This window comes from Bicyclus anynana, chromosome 8, assembly GCF_947172395.1.
Source record: "Bicyclus anynana chromosome 8, ilBicAnyn1.1, whole genome shotgun sequence".
In the NCBI taxonomy this organism is placed as follows: domain Eukaryota; kingdom Metazoa; phylum Arthropoda; class Insecta; order Lepidoptera; family Nymphalidae; genus Bicyclus; species Bicyclus anynana.
In genome coordinates, this window is record NC_069090.1 from 14,561,416 (window position 1) to 14,587,674 (window position 26,259).

The 26,259-nt window shown below is 35.0% G+C and overlaps 1 protein-coding gene and 1 long non-coding RNA gene across 2 annotated transcripts; one reads left to right on the forward strand and one right to left on the reverse strand.

Annotated features, from left to right (window-relative positions):
* Positions 1 to 12: 12 nt before the first annotated feature.
* Positions 13 to 21,417, reverse strand: LOC112048921 (alpha-tocopherol transfer protein-like). The gene is made up of 8 exons (XM_024086626.2): positions 21,265 to 21,417; positions 9,835 to 9,993; positions 8,143 to 8,305; positions 5,306 to 5,364; positions 4,069 to 4,265; positions 3,029 to 3,139; positions 2,658 to 2,760; positions 13 to 2,254 (listed from the first exon to the last, which is right to left on the reverse strand). The coding sequence occupies exons 2-8, from the start codon at positions 9,986 to 9,988 to the stop codon at positions 2,103 to 2,105; spliced, it is 939 nt and encodes a 312-aa protein (XP_023942394.1). The 5' UTR covers positions 9,989 to 9,993; positions 21,265 to 21,417; the 3' UTR covers positions 13 to 2,102.
* Positions 15,710 to 19,102, forward strand: LOC128198293 (uncharacterized). Its single transcript, XR_008250998.1, has 2 exons — positions 15,710 to 18,694; positions 18,794 to 19,102. It is a non-coding gene; the product is annotated as an uncharacterized LOC128198293 (long non-coding RNA).
* Positions 21,418 to 26,259: the final 4,842 nt, after the last annotated feature.

Genomic DNA, 26,259 nt, shown 5'->3' on the forward strand with positions numbered 1-26,259 from the left:
AAAAGATTGGAACATAATTTATCAGCTTTTCAGCTTTTTTATTTTTCCTTACTTACCAAACATTTTAAAAACATAATTCGGTGTCTTATCAATTGGAACAACATTTTTTTTGGATTATTTCAAAGAAGTCCATAATATTCTATAAACATTATCTTGTGTACCAAAATCCATCCCACTTAAAAATAACTTATTATTTAAACTATTAGGTATCTCTGTAGGCATTTAACATGAGAAAATTAAGTTTAATTTGTTAAATTACATACCTGCCTATCAAACGTAAAATATCACATATAGTTTACTAATACTTAATAATAATTACACATCACAAAAACTAATGAAAATGGTATAATTATAATAATGGTTTTAGTAGACAACGGACGGAACGAAACGGCGCGGCGATGCGACGGTTACGGGAACTGCGACTGTAACTAATAACTATCCCGTTAGCGTCGCGGCCGTATATGAGTCGTTGTTATGCATAATGCATTATATAAGCTCGTTAAAAACGGTCATTCATTCTCAACCCATATTCAGCTCACTGCTGAGCACAAGGCTCCTCTCAGAGTAAGAGGGGTTAGGCCAATAGTCTACCACGCTAGCCCAAGGTGGATTGGCAGACTTCAAACAAGTAGAGAAATAAGAAAATTTTAAGGTATGCAGGTCCCCTCACGATGTTTTCCGTCACCGTTTGGGAAACGTGAAATTTAATTTTTTAAAATGCACACAACTGAAAAGTTGGAGGTGCATGCCACGGACCTGATTTGAATCCACACCGTCTAGAATTGGAGGCGGAGGCAGAGGTCACATCCAATGGGCTATCACGGCTCTCATCATGAACGTTCCTAACGGGTCTTAAATAATATTTCACCCATTTATATCTCACCTGCACTTAAACACCGAAGCCGCTTAGTAATGGGCCCAGGAATAAAAGAAATGACGTATCGAAAAGTAACTTTTATAATCCTATCTTGATTATGTGTAAACAAAGTTTTCACATTTCTGGTATGAACAATATCTGGTCGTTCCATTAATTATTAGGTATTTACGTCCTTCATTAGTATTTTTAAACATGAACCCAATTTCCTTTAAGAGTGTTCTGATTGGGGTTAAAATCAGGATTTAAAATTAGCCATTAAGTATGCCGATTACCGATATCCTCCTGATGGTGCGCTTCTCAGCCTGAGAAAGCCTTTTGACCGTCTTTTGACATTTATGGCTTGACGAGACAGTTCATAACGAGGTTACTAAAGTAAAGAATAAATCGCACAAATCATCACTTCCACTGCGACAACTTAGTGCGTCGCTGTTCAGCCTCGTCCGCTGTCTGCCCAAACCTTAAGAACTCCCGCAGATATAAAATTGTAAGTTGGGCGACTAAATTGCAGAGTAAGCTAATAGGTATACTCGTAATGTGAGACCCCGCCCATCTTCTCCAACTAATCCGCAGAACAGACAAAGCTAAAAGCTAATGCTACAGTCCAACTAATAATTTGGACGCCGATAACATCAGAATCTCGATTTCCCTTTGATTACGCACTATTAAACAGTTGTCCAAGTAAATTGTAAAAGTATGCAATTAAGTCGGCCAACTTATAATTATTCTCTGTCTATGATCTTAAATAAAAAATCGAAACTATTCTTTGCCTAGTATAAAATAAATCGCCTCACCTGATGAACAACTAATTATGTTATTTTTGGAAATGTTGGAATCGCAGCATATTGCGGTAGGTATAGTGTATAGTTTAAAAGCAAACGAAAATAATGACTAAACGTCGAATAGTCACATCGATAGATAAATATTTTATAATATTTATTAGTATTTAAATAGAAATTAAGCAAAATGCTTTAAATCAAACTGTGACATGTCCATTTTATTTACCAAATTGGTGATACAATTCAGGAAACGCACTATTTCTTCAAGGATTCTTTTATAAATCGGTGACCTTGAATCAGCAAGATTGCATACTTCATAGGGATTACGAAACTTTGATTACTAATGGCTCTCTGTGAAGTTTCACAATCCCTTGTTCATTGAATTCTATTAGTCACGCAATCCTAATGTTCACTGACGTTTCATTTTATACAAGACAAAGTTTAAAATATCAATCGATGGCCAACTGTCTGAAGGAGCCGTCGATACCGAAGAGTTCATCATAGTTGGTAGGCTTTCCTGGACGGAGGCTTTCGTTGGCGATCAGAAAATCTTGCACTTTGAACCACTCCCTGTATTCTATGAGCTTTTGGGTCCATTTGGCTGTAATAAAAGAAAAATAATTATGTCAACAAGTGAATGTCGAAATATTGTCTGGATATTTGGATATTTATTATCTTCTGATTATTGTACTGTTGTAGGTTATAACATCAGTATGATAGTAGGTGATGACAGATTAGCTTCATAAATAGCTGAGCATGAGTAGTGTTGCATATAGCAAGAATTATTCGTGTTTCGAATATCTTTGGCTCATTCCTCTAACCTATATTTAATTGATCAAGTACGCTTTAAATCGTGTTGACAGATGTAAAGTACTAGCTACAAGTACCTATACCATGTGGTGAGCACGCCGCTGTATTTGAATGCAATCTGTATATTTTTGTAAATGTTAAATGATCTGTATATATGAATATGTAAGCTATAGGTTAATTTTTACATTATCTACCTTGTAATTCATCCATTGTTCCACACTTGCCGCCGTATTCATTGGGCAACATTTCTTGAGGAATGTATTTGTATAAATCCTTCAATTCCTTGTGAATGAAAATCTGAAAAAAAACCAAATAAATTTTTAAAGGCACATAATTTAAAAACAATAATTTCTAAGTTTATATTCGTTTTGTAATTTCACTTTTTCGATGTTGTCTCTAGTGTTGAAAGAATTAGATCAAATGGTTTTACCTACACTTTTTACATTTAGTCTCGTTATCATACCGATAGAAAAGTAATTCGTATATGCTTCAAACTTTGTAGTCGTTTGAATGATAACATTTCATTGCTTGTCAATCTTTTATCCTGATATTTTAGCTAACTTACCCTTTTCCTAATCTTCTCCTTAAGGAAAGGCTTCACGAAGTTGACGAACCTCTCGACGACGGGAGAAGTGTTGATGATGTGAACTTCCTTCAACTTCACGGGATAAGCTTCCTGAAACGCAGTGATTGGTGGTTAATCTTCTTTATAAACGTTTCGAAAATTTGTCGTCGATTGCTGGTTTGTAAAGCATAACTGGGTCCACCAGTAATGTTTATAAATAACATAATTGAAGCATATCATGCATCTATTCAGTATGTCTAGGGCTCGCGCTCCATTTGTACCAACTGGTCCATGCATAAACTTTCCACTAAAGGGCCCAATGAGGACACACCAAGTAGCAAGATGATCAATCAACCCACTTCTCGTACAAACAAAAGCAAAGCTTTTAAAAATCCTACAATAGTCCGATTTACGACTAAACCGTTTAATTGAATTTGATCGATTTTGGTTTAGAGATAAACTGGACCTTGGAAAACAAAATAAGCTACTTTTTATTTCAGAAAAAAACATGGTTCTGTCGGTATTTGTGAAATCAAACGGACTTGTATAGTTCTACTAGCGGACGTCCGCGACTTCGGCCGCGTGGAAATCAATGTAAACTTTCAAGCCCTATTTCACCACTTTAGTGGGTTGAATTTTAAAAATTTTTGAATTACATTAAATATCGTATTTTTTATGATTTATGAATACATTTTTAAAACTGTAATTCTAAAAATTAAGAACTTTCCATACAAACTTTCAACCCCTATTTCACCTCCTTCTCAACTTAATTTTCGCAATAAAAAGTATCTTATAACCTTTTCCGTATTATGGCCTTAAACCGTGCCAAGTTTCATTTGAATTCATTCAGTAGATTCAGTGTGATGCCCGAATAACTAAAAAACACGGACAGACAGACAGACAGACAAAAAATCGAAAAAAAAATATTTTTAGCTTCAGTTAATGCCCCCCAACAAAAATTATCAAAATATCTTCAATGTACAGATTGTACAAAATGTACAGAATTCGTATTATACCTAAGTATAGATTTCAGCAAATACCTGGACACAGATCATAAACTTCTTTATAACAGACGGCGACAGTTTAGCCAGCAGACTTGGTCCTAAAACAGCCCCGTCCAACACGTAGATATCTCCAGCGACTCCCACGACTTCCTCCACGAGACGGATGTCACCAATCATGAGAGCCAGCTTAAACGTGTCTGTGATTTGTTGAGAGTCCAGCCCTGGGTAGAGACCTGCCAGACATAATAAAACGCAATGAAACAAAATGATGAAACTTATTCTCGTGTTGACAACAACTCTTCATAGAAGTAGGTACTCCATGCTTCTTCCAATATGTATGTCCAGAAAAACGTCCCAGGCGATTGAGTTGGGGATCGAACCCAGGATTTCGATTACACAGCAAGGTGATAGATAAACTGTCTTGTTGCAATCATCTTCATCATTCAGAATGAGAGGGTTAGTCCACCACACTGGCTAAATGCGGATTGGCAGACTTTTTCTGTTTTTTAGAGAATTAAGAAAATCCTCAATTCTCTTTGGGTTAGTAATAAAATATTTTAATTGACCCCAGAATATAATTCAATCAACAATCAGATATTTACAATAGCAAAACTAAAGACATTATTAAGACATCAAAAACAGGTACAATACCAAATAATATCTCAAAACTTGTATATACGTATACGGAAAAATAACAGTTTAAATAAAACATCTGAGTGTCGTTTGTTTATCTTATTTCCTATGATTGATCAAGCCATTAAGGATGTTAGCTCTCGGCTCACGTAAACGCCAAGCTTGAGTTACTATTCAAGAATAACAAGTACATTAGATAAAACAACATAACCACATCACTTATGTACATAATGGAATTTGTTACTTTTGAGAGTATCAGACCATTGCCTGATAATCTTAACCAGTTTAGAATTTTACGGGTTTTATTTACTTTTTCAACAAGCTTTTTACATGTTAAATTACTTGGATTCTTTACCACTTCCTGACTTCCAATTAGACTTGGGTATATTCGCTTCGTACACACACACACATCATCATTACGTAATAAGACCTATATTTCCATAATAGCATAGCTGCTGGTTTATTGGTGATGTCAGAAGTTGGTCGTAGCATCCTCTAAGCTAAGCAAGGTAAGCCTATCGAATTTGTGCTCATTTGTTCTTCTAACATTTTGGCCATACATAATAATTGCAGACGAAACACGGGTACGAGAACCGCGGGGCGTGGGCTAGTTTGAATTATGGTTATTTTGAGTGTGTACCTCTGCAAATTGTTACTCTTCTTCCATTTGGCGTAAGTCCTGGTAGCGGTGGACCTTGTCTGAAAAACAAACATACGCACAAATTGACAAATTTATAAAATATATTTACATTGATTTTTAGTAACTACTTTAGCATATTATGACTACCAATTTTTGGATAGGTAGGTATGCTATATACGATATTTACATTTGTCCAAGTGCTGTGTAGCTGTATGTTTGGAATAGTTATGTGAGACAAACAGTGACATTATCACGTTTTTCCTCTACTGTGGCTCGAAACAGTATAGTTTGGAAGTCCTTAAAAGAAGAAGAAAGTCCACATATATCGTCTGATGATAGTGATGATGATGAGGTGATCCGCTGATGTTGAGGCTGACATTCTTTTTATAAAATCGATTCTTCGCAGGGCATTTGAGTACCTAACACATGTCTTTTAGGCTGCCCTACGCTTTAACTAAAAGCATATCTTACTAGACCGAAACAAAGTAATGCTACTAAGCAGTAAGCAAAAGGCTTGATGGTTGTACTATCCCGGACGAGCTCTCGAACAGCTCTACTACTAGCACGTGACAGTAGCAAATGTAAATGTAAACATAGCGACCTAGTGTTTTAAGATTTGCGTAATCCCTATTGCTTAGTAGGATTACGCAGTCTTTGAGCGTGTGTCTATGCGCCCTTGAATAGTCAAGGCTCGTCATAATATCGTCAATTTAAAATATACATAGACTCTAATGACTTAAGGTTGGAATTGGATTGTCACCAGTTTATTATGAGTGCCGAAATTGAAACTGTACAATGTAGACCAGATTTAGGACTACTTTTGCAAGAGATTTGCATTAACCTGACAAAAATCAGGGTCAATGTGTATCATAAGACTGATGGTCCCTCTTTTTTGTAAATACACAAAAATTTCTGAGATTTGAGATTACTACATCAATTTGCATTTTTTTGATAAAACTATTAAAGGCTATTTTTGGAAAAGCTATAGTCGGAAGATGTGGTACATTCCTGGTGATAACCAGTTTTGCTGTGTTTCGATACACATAATGCTTTTTCTGGTTTATGCTTTTTCTGGTTTTGCTGTTTTCGGTTTCTGATAGGTATAGTTATCGGTGAAAGTAAGGGAGCCTGACTCTTCATATTTATGCGGTTGACTGGCGCACGGCACCGAATTGTACGATTCCTATAGCTTACAGAAATGGGACAGAAGCATCATTATCGGCTTATATTAATGTTCAACTACAGAGTATGGCCTGTCTCCTTATAGAAGAGGGGATATAAGGCTTAGACCAACCGCTGCTCCAATTAGGGTGAAAAAGATATTTTTTTTAATGGACACTTTCAGATATTAATGATTGACCACAATCAAAAGTTAATGATTGTCTACAATCAAATGTTAATGATAATGACCGGATACTGAAAATTTTTTGGAAGATAGAAAAGTTTTACGTAGCCCGACCTAGGACTTGAACCACGGACCTCATAACTCGAAACCACATTGGCTAACTAATGGACGAACGAGGCAGAGACAAAGGACAAAATGCAGAGTTGTAATGACCATAAATTGAAGTCAAATGGGAAATATCCGTTTAATATAGCAGTTACAATTACAGTTCAAACGATCTAAACAACCTCAAAACTGCTCATCAAGTCAACAAGTCTGGGAAATAGATAATAGCATTCTTGCCCAGCGCACGGGCATTTCTTTATGAGTCATCTAATCACAAACTTCAGTTAGGTAAAAACCTAATAGTTACGTAGTCTCTGATACTTAAACCTGTGCTTAAACTATTTTAAGCGGCTTAAAAAAGTATAAGTTGGTATCAAAACGTTGAGTTTCAGATATGGTCAGGACCGTAAAAAATCTGAATAATAATGAATTTTAAATATGCTTTTTGCTTTTGACGTTCTTGGTAGCCTTTTTTTGTTGACTTGAGAGATGTAGTCGTGAATTGTACCTAGATTATTATTAAGTGTATTTTTTATTATATTATACTGTAATCCACTTTAGACGGTAGTAATTTTCTCGAATTTAAAACATACTTTTACGGCCTCCGTGGCGCAGTGGTATGCGCGGTGGATTAACAAAACGGAGGTCCTGGGTTCGACCCCCGGCTGGGCCGATTGAGATTTTTTTTAATTGGTCCAGGTCTGGGTGGTGGGAGACTTCGGCCGTGGCTAGTTACCACCCTACCGGCAAAGACGTGCCAAGCCATTTAGCGTTCCGGTACGATGTCGAGTACAAATCGAAAGGTTGTGGATTTTCAACCCCCTCCTGACAAGTTAGCCCGATTCCATCTTAGACTGCATCATCACTTACCACCAGGTGAGATTGTCATGAGCTAACTTGTAAAGAAGTGAGTGGGAGTCCTACTCATGTCTTTTTGGAATCGGTACCAAAACTTTTGTTTCTGTTTAAAAACTAAACTTTTGGGATTAAGGAGATAAACAATTTTTATTCTGTTATTCTAAGAAATAATTACAGTTGCAATAAAGTTTTTTATATTTAAAAAAAAAAACCATTTCATCTGTAATCTGGTAGCGGAAGCCTACGACTCTGTGCGCTTGAAATTCTAGTTTTTGAAAATCCCATGAGAACCATGAATTTTCCGGGATAAAATGCAACGTAATGTAAATGAGTCTACGTTCTGCTCCAATGTGCAATTTATCTCTATTCCAAATAGTATCCAAACAGGTTAAGTGGTATAGCCGTGTTTTATTACGTAAGGTACAAAGTAAGACAGACAGACTTACTTTTGCATTTATAATATTAAGTATGGATTTTCTGTAAGCTATCAAACGATATATCAGAAGTGGGATACTCGATAAGTACTTACAGTTTGGATTTCAAGACCTCCCGCAGTTCGGGACTGGTAGCGTCGCGATTGGTGAAGAACTCCGGGCAAGCGGCTCTCATGGTGAAGTACATGTCCAGTTTGCGTTTGCATTTCTCCAGGGAAAAGCTGCTGCCTCTCAGGAATGTCATCAAGGGATTGTCTTCTGCAAAATATACGTGCATCATAAGAAAGCCTCATATCTGAGAGTTTAAGAGTATAATCTACACTCGTTTTGGACTTTTGTAGTCCTTATCTGCTATCAAATGCTGCAGATGAGCAAGGGTAATGTAATTATAAAGGGCAATATATTGCCAAGCCAGTAGCGTATTAATTAAAGCCGTTTCTGAACACGGCACCGCCTTCCGGCACCGCCTTCAAAGTGATCAGAAGGTAGCACATACGATAGTTATAGATACTGTTAGTTTTCGCTTTTCGTTGAAATACGCCCCATGCAAATAGGCACGAATTAATGATTTTTAATTTGTGAGTTTATGTATATAGATCAAATATTGAAAAATGTAAACGTTTAATGTAAGAAAGCTAAAAATATAGAAATTTTCATCTACTCGTAAAAGAATTTTAATGCATTTTGAAATATTACAATATTATTTTGCAAACATCCAGTCAATCTTAGTTTTGTACATATTAATTCGTTAATATTGACTTTATTTACTCGAATGTCTCATAAAAATCAATATATTCAAACCTAGTCTTCATCCCCATTGAGAACCTCCTCCTTTTTTTGTAGTCGGTTAAAAATAAACTAAGAACATTACAAATTGTAAGATACATAGTTAAATGCACCTAAGCTAATTCCGTATCTGCTTCTTTCCGTCTCACTTGCAATTGAAGGTCGTCCTCGACAACATCTTCAACCTCTTAGATCAACATTTACATAATCACGTCATGTCCAGTACAATCAATAATCATACATACATCTTCATTTAAAATGTAAATATTTATTCTGTTAATATTGAGATAGCATTTGAAACTCGCAACAATTTTGTCGAACTTGAAAATTGTCATACATGACCAGCAAGCATCTTCACTATCTTTGATGTAATGTTACATAGACGAAATTCAGATTCTATGTAGCAAAATGTCATCCAGTGCATGCTCATAACCCTTGGTGAATATCATATAGTAGGTAGATGACAATTTGGCAGTTGATTTGATGTTAATTTTAGATTGTTGAGACCATCAGTGAGTAGGGCAGCAGAAGTATCCATTTGCATTTTTAGTTGTCGATTTACAATTATGAAATAACTCTGCGGGAAAACGGTCCAGCCGAAGAAGATATGAATGATGAAAACTTAAGAGAGAACAGAAGGGCTGGCTCATTTTTTGCGCATAGGATCAGCCTGGCTATCCAGCGCGGAAATGCAGCCAGTATTCTTGCCACCATTCCACGTAGGGATGATTTGTATAGTTATTAGGATAAGTTAGCTTAAGTTCCATATTGTATTCTTTCTCAATAAAAAAAAGAGAGAACAGGATCAATATTACAACCAAATGTTGATTTGAGAGTTTTCTCTTAAGTGTAAAGCGTTAGCGTTTTACACTGAAATGTGGCTTGGGACCGTATTGTTTATAAATCCTTACACGAAGCCTTTGTCCAACAGTAGACGCCCAAATACTAAAAATTATGATGGTGATATTTTGTAAATTTGTTTAACTTAGATGGTAACATACCCCATTCATTAGGTAGATGTGGTTCTTTACGAAGCCATTCCTTAATGGCAGCCAGGTCTCGGTCTCTGGTAGTGACATCCTCCTTCAGTTCAATGCGGATTTTCTCTGAGAGCTCCTCAGATGGATGCACCAGCAAATCTGTCTTCAACTTCATGTTTACTGAAAGGAAAAATGGGTTTTTATTAATAGTGTTTAAATTTATAGTATAAATTAATATTGATTTCATCTTTTTTATTACAGAGGAGTATTAGAGAACATAGAAGGAGTTGGCTATATTTTCTTTAATATAAAAAAAAACCCAGTTGTCATTGGGTGTCTTTCCACTTGCTACGTTTCTTGATTATTTCTCTTGCTTCTTCCATTCTTATTTATCCTTTCATACAAGTTCATCAGTAGATACTCTCGACTTTGCCTTTATTAAGAATATCCTATTTGGCCCGGACCAGGAACGTTTACCTTAACCTTTCCATCCTGACATTTCCATTAACTCTCACCTATCCTTATTTGTTATTCTCCTTTCAACTTTTTTGTTAGTCTCCTATCATTCATCCTCATCATGTTCCCAAGCGATCTAAGTGTACCTTTCTTGACTTTAGTCTTCTTCTTAATGACCGACGCAAAAAGAGGGGTGTTACAAGTTTGACGTGTCTGTCAGTCTGTCTGTAGCACCATAGCTCCTGAACGGAGTAAGCGATTTCAATTTTACAAGCGAGTGTTCTTAGATATATTTGATGAAAATCGGTTAAGACGTTTAAAAGTTGTGGAGGTTGAAAGTGGGGTAGAACAACTGAATGTCTGAAAATATACTCGATTGGGGTCTCAAATAAAAGCGTACTGAAAGAGAATATTGACGACTTGATCGTGCGTGTAATTAATAATTTCATGACATTCGAGAATTTTTCATGTTATACACCAATTAATTATTCAAAATGTGTAAGTTTTCCTTGGGGATCCCGTCACTGACAGACATCATACATGCTCTTTATGATAAACTTAATGAAATAATGTAATAGAAATAATCTTTTTATACCTAAATTTAAACTTCTTTCGACTTAATAAATTGCACTTTTTATAAGTCTTCGTAATTGCACCTTAAAAATATTATTTTCCATTGTATAATTTTAAATTTTTTTGTTATCTTAGTGTTAAGTATGTTTTTATAATTAGATTTAGCAATTACTTTTTAGATATAATTAGCATAATGCCAACAAACTCCTTATACAGTTTTTCGAGAGTATAGCTTAAGATTATAATTGTTAAGTCTTTTCAATAAAAAAAAATAAAAAATAAACGTTACTGTTAATTTGCCTTTGAAGCTAATTTGCTGAAGATTTAAAGATAAAATTTGCAAAGAGCACCAGTCGTTTTTTAGATGCGATGTTGCCAAATAATCTCACGATTGTGGTCGTGAATGTATTCGAGTAACATATTGCATCAATTTCGGGACCTTGACCTCAAATTACACTGTTTGGTCAGCTGTTGCGAGATCTTTTGATATATTTGGATGCCGTTATCTAGTCGTAAGAAAGTGAATAATTTGATTATAATGAATAACTTAAGCCAATGATTTTTGGCACTATTAAGTTTGAATAGCGAGTGATTAACGGTCTCATCTCATCAGTGGCCTAATTCACTATTTTAGTCTTTATTATCAACTTATTAAAGTGGACAACAAAGTGACATCTACATATTAAATGATATACACTGTAAATACCGGATGATATTTGTAATTTGTATCATAGTATGATACAAATTACAAATGATGGGTTGATAATAAAACCAAAATAGGAAATAGGCCAGCTGATATCATGTAGACGTGGCTTACAAACATATACCACTCAGATAGCATGGGTACGGTGACAGTCGCCTGTATGACGATCATAATACGTAGTTACTATTATCGTGAATCGCGGCAAACTTTCAAGAGTGAAACGAACTGTCACCTGCACCATCCTACAAGATACGAACTGTAGGTAAGTGATGCTTATTCACTTTGGTTTTTAATTATAAATAGCATGGGTAAGGTGACATTCGCCTATATGACGATCATAATACGTTGGTACTATTATCATGAATCGCGGCAAACTTTTAAGAGCGAAACGAACTGTCACCTTCACCATCTTACATGAAACGAAATGTAAGTGATGCTTATGCACTCTGGTTTTTTTATTTTTATTACAACACCGAAAACAATGGATGGCGATGCGTTACCATATCATGCGTATTTATCGATTAGTTCATGCTTGACGGAAGTGTCACCTGATGTTAAGTGTCGGTACAGGCGATGATATGGCACTAAACGTGGTATTAATCGGGATGATCCATCGTTTATAGTCTGGCAAGTTCGTTGGTGACACTCCCATGATATGCGGGCGACGGGGAGAAAGACTGCGCGGGTGTGAAATCGTGCGTGCGTATTGTAATGACCGATGGGCATTCCTATTCAGAACCTAAATTGTTAATAAACAATTTTTTTTTTTTTTAATAAACAATTGATTCATAATAACGCCATAAATCTCATTTTGCTTAGTTACACTTTTATATTTGCTTTTTCAACTAAAACTCTCGTTTGGAGATACAAGCACCATTGTAATTATTCGCCTACCTTATAAAACAAGACAATGGACTGTGGCTCAATTGCAATAAGATAAGGTCAAAGAGACAGTGGGAACGCATTGATACTGATACGCTTTATATACAGAATGCCCGTAAATCCCAGACCGTCGTCATTTCATAAAAATATTTAAAAAAAAAAGAATATTAGTCACATTTTTTTTTTAAATTTTGTCAGCTCATGCTACTACAAGTAAGCAAGTACCCAGCCAATTATGGAGCTTGGACTGTGGTGGCTTTGGGAATTAGCAGGTTTTAAGGATCCAAACCCTAAATCGTCTTAGTATATTTTTATTATGTAATTATTTGAATGTATGTATTTTATTTTATTTATACAACCTGCATTCTCGTGTTTTCGCATTTTCCTAAACCCAAGATTGCCTAGAAGAAATCGCTACGTAGCGATAAGGCCGCCTTTTGTGTCCTACTTCTGTGCTATAATTTTTTTTATTGCTTATTATTTGTTTTTTCTTTTGTTTTGGTATACAAATAAAGTATAAATAAATAAATAAGTATTTATATTTTTATCGGTAGATTAAGAGAAATGATATCCTCATTTGCCAGACACTTGGCTTTATGGCAACGCTTCGCTTGAGATCCTTCAAGTTTCAAACTAAATCGTGTTTTTCGAAGGGTTGCGCGGAATTAAGATACTGACGACTGGGAATATAATTTCTCGTATTATGCCGAGGAAAACATGAAAAAACTACACTTCATATTTAGAACATTGAGGGTCTGGATCCTTAACTTAACCTGCTAACTTCTAACGCCACCACGATCCAAACTCCATAATTGGCTACTTATTTACGACTTTATATATTATGTATGGTAGGAGCATGAGCTGAAAAACTTTCAGCTTTTTATAAAATGGCGAAGGTCTGGGGTCCACGGTCTCTTTGTCTACTATGATTGAGTAACGCCTAATTAAAATTACTGCAAAATGACACTTGTTTGAGAACTGAAATATACAATGTACCGACTAGTTTATATTTTTAATGTGGGAATCATCCTAAATCCATCACACATGCCGATTTAATAAAAAAAAATTTGGTGGGTGACATGATTAAATCTTAATTTTTTTTTCGTTTAATTACCTATTTGAATGAGATAGACAATGTAGCGACTAATTCATATTTAATGTGAGAATCACCCAAGACCACTATTCATCCCACATGCCGATTAATAAAAAAAATTGATAGGTAACATGAATTTTACTTTCTCATTTAATTACAGCTATTTGAATGAGATTTTACGGTTCTATACATTTTATGAATAGATAAAATCTGATGCTAACGTGTCTGCTTTTTCGTAATAACGTGTTTTATCATCCATAAGAATTTTGAAATCTATCTACATAATGTACAAAAAACGTTAAAGAAGAATTTACAAAAACTTTGAACAACATTATTATGAAATGGCGAACCAAATTTTGTTAACCACATCCATTGACCTCTTATAATAAAAGGACGCACAACCATGTAGAAAATTTCACTTAAAAACTGGAAAATTTTGCTTTGCTTGTTAGAATTAATGGTAAAGAAAATTATTATTAAAGGCCTCTAAATATAGTCCAATATTCAATAAAATCCCAATTTCAAAGCAAATTCAACCTTAAGGATTGAGTTTAACGTTGAATTTGCCAACGCGATTACTTGAGTTGAGTGCTAAGAAGTTGTGTTGTGTGAATTTAGAGCACTTATTGAGTGGGGACGTTTTTTGGTCGCTGATTGTGCATCCACTTTTTAATAGGAGATCGATGACCATATCTAAACTGTCGATCAAGTCACTAATAACAAAATCATGCATTTTAAATCGGTAAATTTTCTCACCTTTTGTCGTCATTTATTTTTATCTAGGCACTACTTTTCTGTCTGTTTTCAAAAGGAAAAACTGGCAGAAAAGGTCTCAAGATTCTATTTTATTCTTTTGTAATCTTTTCTTTTTGTCCAATGGGTAATGATTCTACAAACAATGTAATTCTACAGGGAAGTATAACTATTCTACAGTCTAATGGTGCAACTTCAAGCATATATAAGTAATATTACCTACTTTGTAGTAAATTACACTTGTAAGCAACGATATTTTATACTAGAGATATGGCACTAGCGTATCAAAACTGAGGCGGACAAATGTGCATAATTGTCTTAATTTAATTTAGTTGCTTATTAAACAACCAAAGTTATTGAAGCAAATAATACCTTAATAGTGTCTACAATGTCGAGTTGTGTGTTCGTAAGAACTATATATACTTAAATATATAATGTAAGTGTACTATAATGTGCGCTCAGTAGATTGACTAAATTCGGATCACTTTTTTGCGGTGATTTAGTAACTTGTAGCATATCTATAGTGTGAAATATCGCTGCCCTTAAGTGTATTTTACTACAAAGTTCACACAATAACCGCAACGCCCTTTTCACCTCCTTACTTAGTCTCAACTTACGCCACCGTCTGACGAAAGTAACATTTAAAAGGCTTTCGTAACTCGACAACAGGATGAATTAAAACTGTACGAGAGCGTTAAAGACCTATAAATATATTAATTTCGATTATTTTCCACATAAAAGATTCAAATATAAATAAGTAATAATAATTAGTGCTGTTTTAGTCATTTAGAAAATAATTATACCTGTCAACGCAATTACTTTTTTTATTATTTTCACACTTTCATAATTGTCGCATAAATAAGTAACTAATTATGTATACACATGTATCTTTATGTAGGATATTTTATATCCATAAGCAACGATACTTTATACTAGAGATATGGCATTAGCACATCTAAACAAATGTGCATAATTGTCCTAATTTCATTTAGGTAGTCACTTATTAAACAACGAAAGTTATTTGAATAAATAATACCCAAATATTATCGAGGTGTGTGCTCAGGAAGTGTATGGAAGTGTATATACTTTATGTACTTAATATATAATGTAAGTAAATACAAAACTGTGCATGTGTGGGCTCAGTGGAGTAGCTTAGTTCGGATCACTTTTTGCGGTGATTTTGTAGGTTTGTAACATATCTACAGTGTAAAATATCGTTGCCCGTAAGTGTATTTTACTACAAAGTTCACACAATGCCCTTTTCACCTTACTTAGTCTCAACTTACGCCATCGTCTGACTAAAATAACAAAAATTAACTCAACGACAGACCTACGGTTAAGGCCTACTTAAATAGATTAATTTCCACAAAAGATTCAAATGTAAATTATAATTAGTGATGTTTAGTCATAATAAAATAATTATATTATATGTCGCCGGGGAAGCTTGGCTCACTGAGGGCTCTATGGCCTCAGACCTAATAGTTGTCATGTTTGCTCTGTGGTTATTTCGAATCGACTTGTTATCTAGTGGTCTGATCATTTTGCAGTCAAAATACTATTCCGTTTTGATTTAATTAATAATTAGTCTCTCAAGTAATGATGACAGGTGACAGCAGTAGAAAAGAAACTCTTTAGGTTCTGTGTTGAGATTTTGCTGTCGTAATGGTCAGCAAAATCTACGTTAATTAATTTAATAAATTTAGAATCAAGTTTTCATGTAATTAGGTTTTGATTATTTACTCTTGAAGTAATTAAGATTGTAAAACGTTACCACCATAACGAACGTGGCGGCGATCGACCAATAGGAGATCACGTAACTCTTATCCAATGGCATCGCGTCCCAAATGGCGCGTACGCGTGTACCGTCACTGTGTATTCACTCTAGTGAGGCATCCTGCCTCCGTCTGTCTCCGTAGTCTGCTGATTTAGTAATTCAGTTCTAATCGCGTTTTTAAGATGGAATAATCGTCTTCTACTTGCTAAGTATAGTGAAATAGTGAAGTGTTAAGTAGTGTTATTAAGAAAAGGAAAGTAATTAGTGACTTGGGCTATTAATTGGTTCAATTCTTTGTTGTGCAGCTTGAGGCGTCATGCTGCTTGTCGCGTTAGTGATTTTGTTCGATAATGTTTCGTGATGAAGTAATTATTGATCTTAAATTGTTTACTGTGGGCATGGAGAGCACGTCGGGCAGGGTTGGTGAGTGTTTACTAGTATTAAAAGGCGCCTTTAAACCACACCCAAGGTCACAAGTCCTGGGACTTGCTCGATGTACTTCCTCTACTACAACTACCAGGGTAAAATAGTAAAATTAAGAGTAGTATTGTGTAAGCGATTAGTGAGGTTAAGCATAGCATACCTATTGTAATTGGCAGAGCCGATGACCAAGGTTAGGTTAGTGGTTCTGTCCATATTTTTATTAATGACTCTACGCTTTTTACGACATCAGAAGTGGTATCGCTCCAGCGATCCCTTTCTGCCGGTCAATCTGTACCAAATCCTGACATTGACAATGAAAGTGCAACTTAATTTGAAATTTGTGAAATCCCTGATGAAATTAATTTTATTTGATAACTACCCTCAGTTACCGCTTAACGGTTTTTCTTGTGGTAACTAAGTTGGACTTAAAACCGTAAAATAGTTTTGACAATTTAATATTGATGCGTCATTGAGTTGAATCGGCAATGGTTGCCGTGATGCCCGTGTCGCCATATCGCATCCAAATAAATAATGTAATAACGTAAAAGACAAAGAGAAAAATAAAAAAGAAAAAGAAGAAAAAAAAAAAAAAATTGAGAAATGTTCATTACGTTGCAATCTGTATTACTTTTAAAATTTATCGTTTGCAAACGTTATGCGTTTGCGAGTCGAGTACTTTTAGTTAAAAACCGCGACGGTTTGAGCCGAGTGTGCGAATCTTTTACTGATAATTTCAAAATAGATATTGCGTTTACGTGGCGTACGGCATTTTTCCAAGTTAGTTTACATCCCCAAAATAAATTATTGATGATGGAAGACAATTCCTCAGAAGCTTCCAAGAGTTATTGTGACAGGCATTGCAACGAACTACACATAGTGACTCCAGGTAACGAAATACTATCTTTGGTTATTTGCAATGCTCTTTTTACTGTAAAGCACATACAATATTTGGTATAGCTTCGTTAACACTTCTTGTAAGTAGTCAAAATTGTGTAGTACCTAAACTTCTTAATCTAGTTGATTTTGACAGTAGGGTCATCGATATAGAAGCCCTGCATGTTTACATCCAAAGTAGAATGGCCGAGGCGGTGGTAAAAAAAAAACCACTATTAGTAAGTAGACTACTTGGTTTTAATTAAAAACAACCAAACGTCGCTTCACCTTTGTTTAGCAATCCTTATAGTGAAGTACACAGAGTGCTCAAGAGCGGTATCTAGTCGTCATTGGAGGCCTTGCAGGGTCACAGATAACCAATTAAGGCGACCTGCTCGTCCTGGTGATCTTCTGGCGGCCGTACCGCCTCTGGTATCAACGGTGTCAAACGTCTAACGCCACTACAGCCGCGCAGCCCGCTACTACTTCTGCAGTCGTTGCAGCCTGCGGCTATTGCGACCGCTGGAGCTGGCGTGCTGCCTGTGTCGTCTACTACATCGACCACTGCGTCGACTATTTATTCCCGGTGAATATAGTTTCAATTATTTTAACATTTACACAAACATCATCACAAACACTTTAAAAGAAAGAGTAATGAGAATACTTATAATTTTACTTATTGGCGGCGTGGAGTCGTTTATAACTAATAAAAGATGCCATGTGGCACTCAAAAGATGTCGTTGGCGTATGGAGCCGACCAGCGACCACCAAAAGATGCCATGTGGCACTAAAAATATGTCGTTGGCGTATGGAGCCGACCAGCGACCACCAAAAGATGTCGTTGGCCTGAGGTGCCTTGTATAACGACCAACCTTGTCTATCCCCTGTGGACCACGGCGCTAGATAACCGCTTAGCACCACAGCATCGACCTTCCCAAACTCCCCTAGAGCCTTCGACGTGGATCTATCTCACCTGATTCCCTACCTATACTACACACCACGTTATAACTGTATTCATATGAAAATTATGAGCAGTGTCTACGTGTACACTTAAAACACAACATACTTACTTATTTTATAATTATAATATTTATCTGTTGTCGCGTGGAGCGAGCAGTGTTAATATAAATTATTATTACCTGTTGTCGCGTGGAGCGAGCAGTGTACATTTGAATCATTAGCTGTTGTCGCGTGTAGCAAGCGTCAATATGAAATAAACTTATAAATATTCTCTTTCTCAACATTCATAGCAAGTTTGTGTTGTCACACGTCTTACAGTTCAGCCTTGTCACGTTCAGCCAAGATAACTAAACATTTTAATTTTAGATACTAAAGTTCAGCCTTGTTTAAGGTAACTAACTATTCGAAAAACACAAGTTTCTAGATTCAAACAAAGCCTAGGTTAATTGTGAAAGTATCTAGCTTCAGAATTTTTTTTTTTTATTTACAGAAAAGAACTGGAGGCGCTGCAGAGCACGCACCGCACGTCAGTATGGCCGTGTCGCCGGGGAAGCTTGGCTCACTGAGGGCTCTATGGCCTCAGACCTAATAGTTGTCATGTTTCAAATCAAATCAAATCAAAAATCAAATCAAAATTTGTTTATTGCGAATTCAGGTTACAGTCAGATCTTATTGAAATAAACACCAAATTCCGCCTTACAGCTTGCAATATCATTATAAAAAACATTATTATTTACAATAATCAATTCACACACTTATTTGTACAGTGATTAATTAATTAGTAGGTACATTGAATATTTTAAAGAATAATTCTAATGATGCCTTTACGTCAATATAATGTCAGTTTATGTCAAAGATAAGTAAAATGATAAATTGCAAAAAAAAAAAAAAAAATTAGTCATTAATATGGTGTATTTGTATAGTAAGACTATAATAAGTCTTGAAATCAATTGAAATTGGTTTATTCATCAAGGTACTCTTTGATGGAGTAGTATGCTTTGTTTATTAAAAAAATCTTTAATTGTTTCTTAAACCTTGCCAAGTTGGAATTATTTTTTATATTAAATGTCAGCTTATTGTAAATATTTATTGATTGGCAAAATACACTTTTCCGAAACTGTGCTGATTTTGCAGCTTGTCCACACAACCTTAGAGGACGTCTTTTATTATTTAAGTTTTTGAAAAGTGATAGGTTAGCATGTACAAATACTGCTGTTTCAAAGATATACAGAGAAGGAAATGTCAAGATTTGTAACTGTGTATGTTTGCTCTGTGGTTATTTCGAATCGACTTGTTATCTAGTGGTCTGATCATTTTGCAGTCAAAATACTATTCCGTTTTGATTTAATTAATAATTAGTCTCTCAAGTAATGATGACAGGTGACAGCAGTAGAAAAGAAACTCTTTAGGTTCTGTGTTGAGATTTTGCTGTCGTAATGGTCAGCAAAATCTACGTTAATTAATTTAATAAATTTAGAATCAAGTTTTCATGTAATTAGGTTTTGATTATTTACTCTTGAAGTAATTAAGATTGTAAAACGTTACCACCATAACGAACGTGGCGGCGATCGACCAATAGGAGATCACGTAACTCTTATCCAATGGCATCGCGTCCCAAATGGCGCGTACGCGTGTACCGTCACTGTGTATTCACTCTAGTGAGGCATCCTGCCTCCGTCTGTCTCCGTAGTCTGCTGATTTAGTAATTCAGTTCTAATCGCGTTTTTAAGATGGAATAATCGTCTTCTACTTGCTAAGTATAGTGAAATAGTGAAGTGTTAAGTAGTGTTATTAAGAAAAGGAAAGTAATTAGTGACTTGGGCTATTAATTGGTTCAATTCTTTGTTGTGCAGCTTGAGGCGTCATGCTGCTTGTCGCGTTAGTGATTTTGTTCGATAATGTTTCGTGATGAAGTAATTATTGATCTTAAATTGTTTACTGTGGGCATGGAGAGCACGTCGGGCAGGGTTGGTGAGTGTTTACTAGTATTAAAAGGCGCCTTTAAACCACACCTAAGGTCACAAGTCCTGGGACTTGCTCGATGTACTTCCTCTACTACAACTACCAGGGTAAAATAGTAAAATTAAGAGTAGTATTGTGTAAGCGATTAGTGAGGTTAAGCATAGCATACCTATTGTAATTGGCAGAGCCGATGACCAAGGTTAGGTTAGTGGTTCTGTCCATATTTTTATTAATGACTCTACGAATTTTTACGACATATATAATAATTATTATTTTCACACTTTCATAATAATTGTCGTTTAACGATGTAGGTAGGTAATTAATTAATTATGTATCCACAATCCACATGTAGGAAATTTTATATCCTTAAGTCTAAGATGAAAGAATGATATTACGTTTCCCTAATTTAGGTTTAATCTATGAATTTTCTTTTTTCTTAACTTTCCGGAGAAAATAGATTGGATAAAGAATTTAAACTATTTGGTCAAAAATAACTAAACTTATTTAACGATAGTGTTAAACGTAGGTACATGATTTAAATTGTTTACATTTATAACAAAAATTACTTCATAGTAATAAATTATCAATTGACCAATAATGCAACCAAAAATTCAACATTGGTGAACACTTGAAAATATTTATAAAAGTTTTCTACGTATCTGAAAATAAACGCATCAAACGCAAAAATTACCTACAGGATGTAGGTTATATTTTTGTCAAGAATCTAACGATATTGATTTAACTATTTCAAAAGTACCCTACATATTTGAAATTTAAAACGAACGTAATCGATAACAAGAGAATTTCGAAATGAAAAATATACGTAAGTACCTAATAAAAGTAAATAAATACGAGTAATTAATATTAAAAAGAAATTTAATATTTTGTTTTACGATAAAAATCCTAAGTACATATAAATTAAAAAACAAATATATAGGATAATAATAAATGACCTTCTGCTTTTTGGGAGACGATTAAAAATAAAAACAATTAACTTACACGATCTTTTTGCTACGAAATTTCACAATAGATAGTTTATACAACAGTCAAGACAAGAAACACGTTCACCCAGCTGCAAGGAACAGCTGTTACTGACCTCGCGCAGCCTCTCTCTGTGTGTTGGGAAATGCGCCACTAGCTTACTTGACCCGATGCTGCGTTTGCGCAGCATTTAATACTGGAACTACGAGTATGATAAATGTCTTAATGACTGTCTCATGTTTAAGCACCTATGAAAGTACTCCATCATTAGGTGGGTTATTCGCTAACTCGGTGACTATCGGAGCATAAATTCAACCAAGCTTATTTGATGTTTTACATTGCAACAGCTATTACAATTTATGATCCTAAAAACATATTTCGAAGCTTAACTATTTACGGATTGTATGGCGCTGATTGTCATTTGGTAATTGCGGTCATATTGTCATTTGTGTAAGGCGCTGTCAATTTTAGTTCAGGTTTTAGCTGCGTGATTTTTTTCATGAAAAGGACTCTAGATGACATTACCCAGTTGACATTGTAAGTTTTGTCAACAATGGGCTTTACTTTAATTTAATAGGTTTGTAATAATGGCCAAATTAAAATTAAATTATGTTGAATAGGCTTACTGGGCTTTAGTCCTGGGTCAGTTACTTGTACTATTATGTATGTTTTCGTGCTATGAAATAGTGAGCTCTTCTTTATCATTAGAAATTCTTAACATCAGCCCGCAGTTGGAAAGTAGGTGGTTAGACCCCATTTCCTCGGAGTGATAATTAAACACGTTTCCCGGTTATTATCAATAATTTATAGTCCATAGTTCTACTAACCCACATAAGAGATGCGTGGTGGGTCTCAGCACCAAATCACAATTTCGATCAGGAGGCAAACCCTCTTGTAGGCCATTTGTATAGAACGATAAGATAAACAAAGTTTTACTACAAATTCAATCACTATTTATTTATTGTTTCTGTTAATTTATAAATATTAATTACCAAATCTATTACACGTACATTAAATTTATAATATTGTAGGCATTTATTTAATAACATATTCCATTTGTTCCAAAAACATACTCGTTTAAAATGTTTTCTTAGTTACAAGTAGAATATAACATATCAAATATATCCAATCAAAACTCTTGTTTTAAAAAGTACTTAAAATAGCTGGTTGTTTAAATTTTGTATTATACTAAGCTTTCATATAATAAATAAAATTTTATTAAAAAAAATTCAACCGACTTCCAACTCAAACTTTAACTAAAAAGCAAAAAATAACATCCTACCTATGTGCTACCTTCTGATCAGTTTGAAGGCGGTGCCAAGCCAGTGATGTTTTAATTAAACACGTTTAAACTACAAAATTTATTGGTTCTTTCAGAAACAGCTTTAATTAAAACACGACACTGGCTTGGCACCGACTTCAAACTGATCAGAAGGTAGCACATAGGTAGGATGTTATTTTTTGCTTTTTAGTTAAAGTTTGAGTTGGAAGTCGGTTGAATTTTTTTTAATAAAATTTTTATTTTTTTATTTTTAGTGTTAGCATACCTACTGCGTGTGTACAGTCACAACCTATCTAAGTGGAAAGTTCTTATCAATACAAAATTATCGAGTCCAAACACAAGGTAGCTACTGTGAGCCGTCGCGGAGCTCTCTTCACAGTGCTTCGTCTTCATCGCCAGACCCTTAATACAGTCACATTCCATCTAGGTGGAAAGTTCTCATCAATACAAATTTATCAAGTCCAAACACAAGTTAGCTACTGTGAACCGTCGAGGAGTTCTCTTCACTGTCCCTCGTCTTTATCACCAGACCCTTAATACAGTCACAATCCATCTAGGTGGAAAGTTCTCATCAATACAAATTTATCAAGTCCAAACACAAGGTAGCTACTGTGAACCGTCGAGGAGTTCTCTTCACTGTCCCTCGTCTTCATCACCAGACCCTTAATACAGTCACAACCCATATAGGTGGAAAGTACTCATCAATACAAATTAATGAAGCCCAAACAAAAGGTGACTGCTGTAAATCCTTGACGAGTTCCATCGTCTGTGTTTCGGCTCCATCATCAGACCAACTCCAAACCTTCATAAAATTGTAGTGGCTTAAAATACCTTATGGAAACACTAACAAACGCACTAGCCGTCTCTACAACTTTCGAAAGTTCCCCTCAATTTCTCCAGGATGCCATCATCAGATCCTGACATGAAAAAAACGGGACCACCCTGGAAGTAAACCCTACAAAACAAAAAAAGAATTTTCAAAATCGGTCCAGAATTGACGGAATTATCGCTGGACATACATAAAAAAAAAAAAAAAAAAAAAAAAACATACATACAGCCGAACGTAGAACCTCCTCCTTTTTGGAAGTCGGTTAAAAATGATTTTATAAATAGCAAACTTTCAAAAATTATCCTCACTCGACCACTTGACTGCTGAAATGAAGGAATGCAAGTAAACTTTCCCATGTGATCGAAGCACATTAAGTTTGCTAAGAGTTTCCAATACAAGACACGGAGATTAATTCGAAATATTATCCAATCTTCTTAAGTTGTGTTGTATGAATTTTAGACTTAAATATTAGTAATTAAAAAAATAAAAGTATTCGAAATTGTGACGTCGTTGGTTTTTAAAATTATTTTTGACGTGACAACGTCTTATAATTCAATGGAGCCGGATGCAAACTCGAAAAAATATGACGTCATGCGTCGTTCCCTCGCTCTAGGGTTGCCAACTATTTTTTACAATAAATAAAGTATATTCTGCTCTATGAAGATTATTAAACAGTATTATAGAAAAACAAATATATTTTCTTTGGAAGAATGCGACCATTCCATCAGTATTTTCTTATGACGTTGTCACGTTCAACAATCATCAGTAAACCGACTTTACAGACAACCGATTTTTATAAGTTCGTAGCTGCAAAGTATTACGAGTCACTCTTAAAATTTTATAATGGAAATTATACGTGAATTATATTTCTATAATAATAATCGAACACAACAATCTAACTTATTAGTACAAGATACGACATAAGGAATATATACTCTCATCTGTTATTTATTTGGGATGAGAAATAAATGATAGATAATATTTACATTGCAAATAGGTTGTCTAGTAAAATTGTGCCCGGTTATTTTATTAACAGTATTTAATCTACTTCCCTCTTTGTTTAATAAATAAATATCGTAAACTAGTTAAACAAATTTCTATATCCAATGGATTTGAAAACGTAAAGATTGCTTTCACACTTCAACTGAGGGGTTGCCAGATATAAACAGTTAAATACCCTCATCAGTTATTTAGTTATTATATGTCTTAGTCATTTAATCGTTGTTTAATTTAACTGTATTAGATTGCCTTTGATCTAATTCGTGGTTTCCTAAATTTTGTATAAAAAATGTGTTTAGCGGCTATTTAACTAGGCAACCAATTTATTACGAGTCACTGTGAATATATATATCATTTATTTCTTAACAGATGAGAGTTAATAACAGATGAGAGTGTACATTTCTAATACCGGATCTAAGACCATATGACATTACTAAAATATGAACGCTTAAACCATAATACTACAGCCGATGTAGCCAAGTGGCACGTTGTTTCTCTTTCTACAATCGCAAACGCTTCGAAAACTAGAAAGATGTATGGGAATGACATTTGCTATTGACAGGTCACGTGATAAAGATCTGTCATTCCCATACATTTTTCTAGTTTCCGAAGCGTTTGCGATCGTAGAAAGAGAATCAACGTGTCAGTTGGCTACAGGGGCAGTTCTGCAAAAATATTAGCGTTGTATATTATTCATAACAATATTATTCGTAACTCGAGGTCGGCGTTTCTTCCAATAATCTATCGACGCTCTGTTAAATAGCACAACAATCGTATGCGGGATCAGCCTAAAATAATAAAAATATTGAAACCAAGACACATATAAAGTGTCCGCATTAAATATGGACAATAACGTTATAAGTTGCCCGTATAAAGAAAATAAGCTCGTGATATTGTCAGTCAGGATAGCAACACCGATGAGAGCTATCAAACGTTTCGGTCTTCTTTGTGGAATTGTTGTCTTTCCGCACGGCAGTACAGCTTTGGCCACTCGGGCGAAAAGTAATAAAATAACCACTGACACAATAGAAATACACATCATTGACGTTACTGTTTCAGCTAATTGTGTGCTAAATATAACTGGCACAGTATTTACAATTCCACCAAGTATTAGTAGAGTGATGAAGGTAAAAGCAGTCGCTTTCAGCTTTTCATGAGAAACATTGTAGTTTAACAGTAACACAAGTCTTAAGTACGCGACGAGAGAAGCACAGAGCGACCAACAATACGACATCACGAAGGTCCACTGAGTTATCGACATAAGTATTATGGAGGTGTTGCCTCGAGTAATGTCTGCTAACATACAACTTAAACAACACAGATGCAATGTTCCAGTTACAATTTGGCTGATGCTGATGTAGTTGTTGAGGGAACGCCACTTCGGGTTCAAACACCACACTGTTATTAAAATTATTGAACATATACCAGATAATATTGCTCCTATTATTACGACTATGATTATCATTTTGAATATGGACTCAATGATTTTACACGACGGTTGTATACGCGAGAATGTTATGTGAAATAATGAAATAAATAATATTTAATTAGCATTAATAGTTTGAGGATTGCGTAGCGTACGTAGCGATAATATCATAATAGCCCAGGCACTGTGAGGATTTGAATCTGCATACTATGAGCATTTCTCATTCATTCTGTTTACAGTAATTTAAACTCTGAAGAGCATGCATGCATGAATGAATGGTTCATTCTTTTGTTTTACCATACCCCCTTAGATATCGAGTATATGGACTAAACAAAGGCTTTGTATCAGTTGGATGAAACTGATACCTATAAAGCGTTTTTATATATTTTAAGTAAATACCTGTGTAAGAAGAACACATTATATGAACTAGCAGATGCCGCGTGGTTTAACTTGCGTGGTTCCCGTTCCCATAGTAAT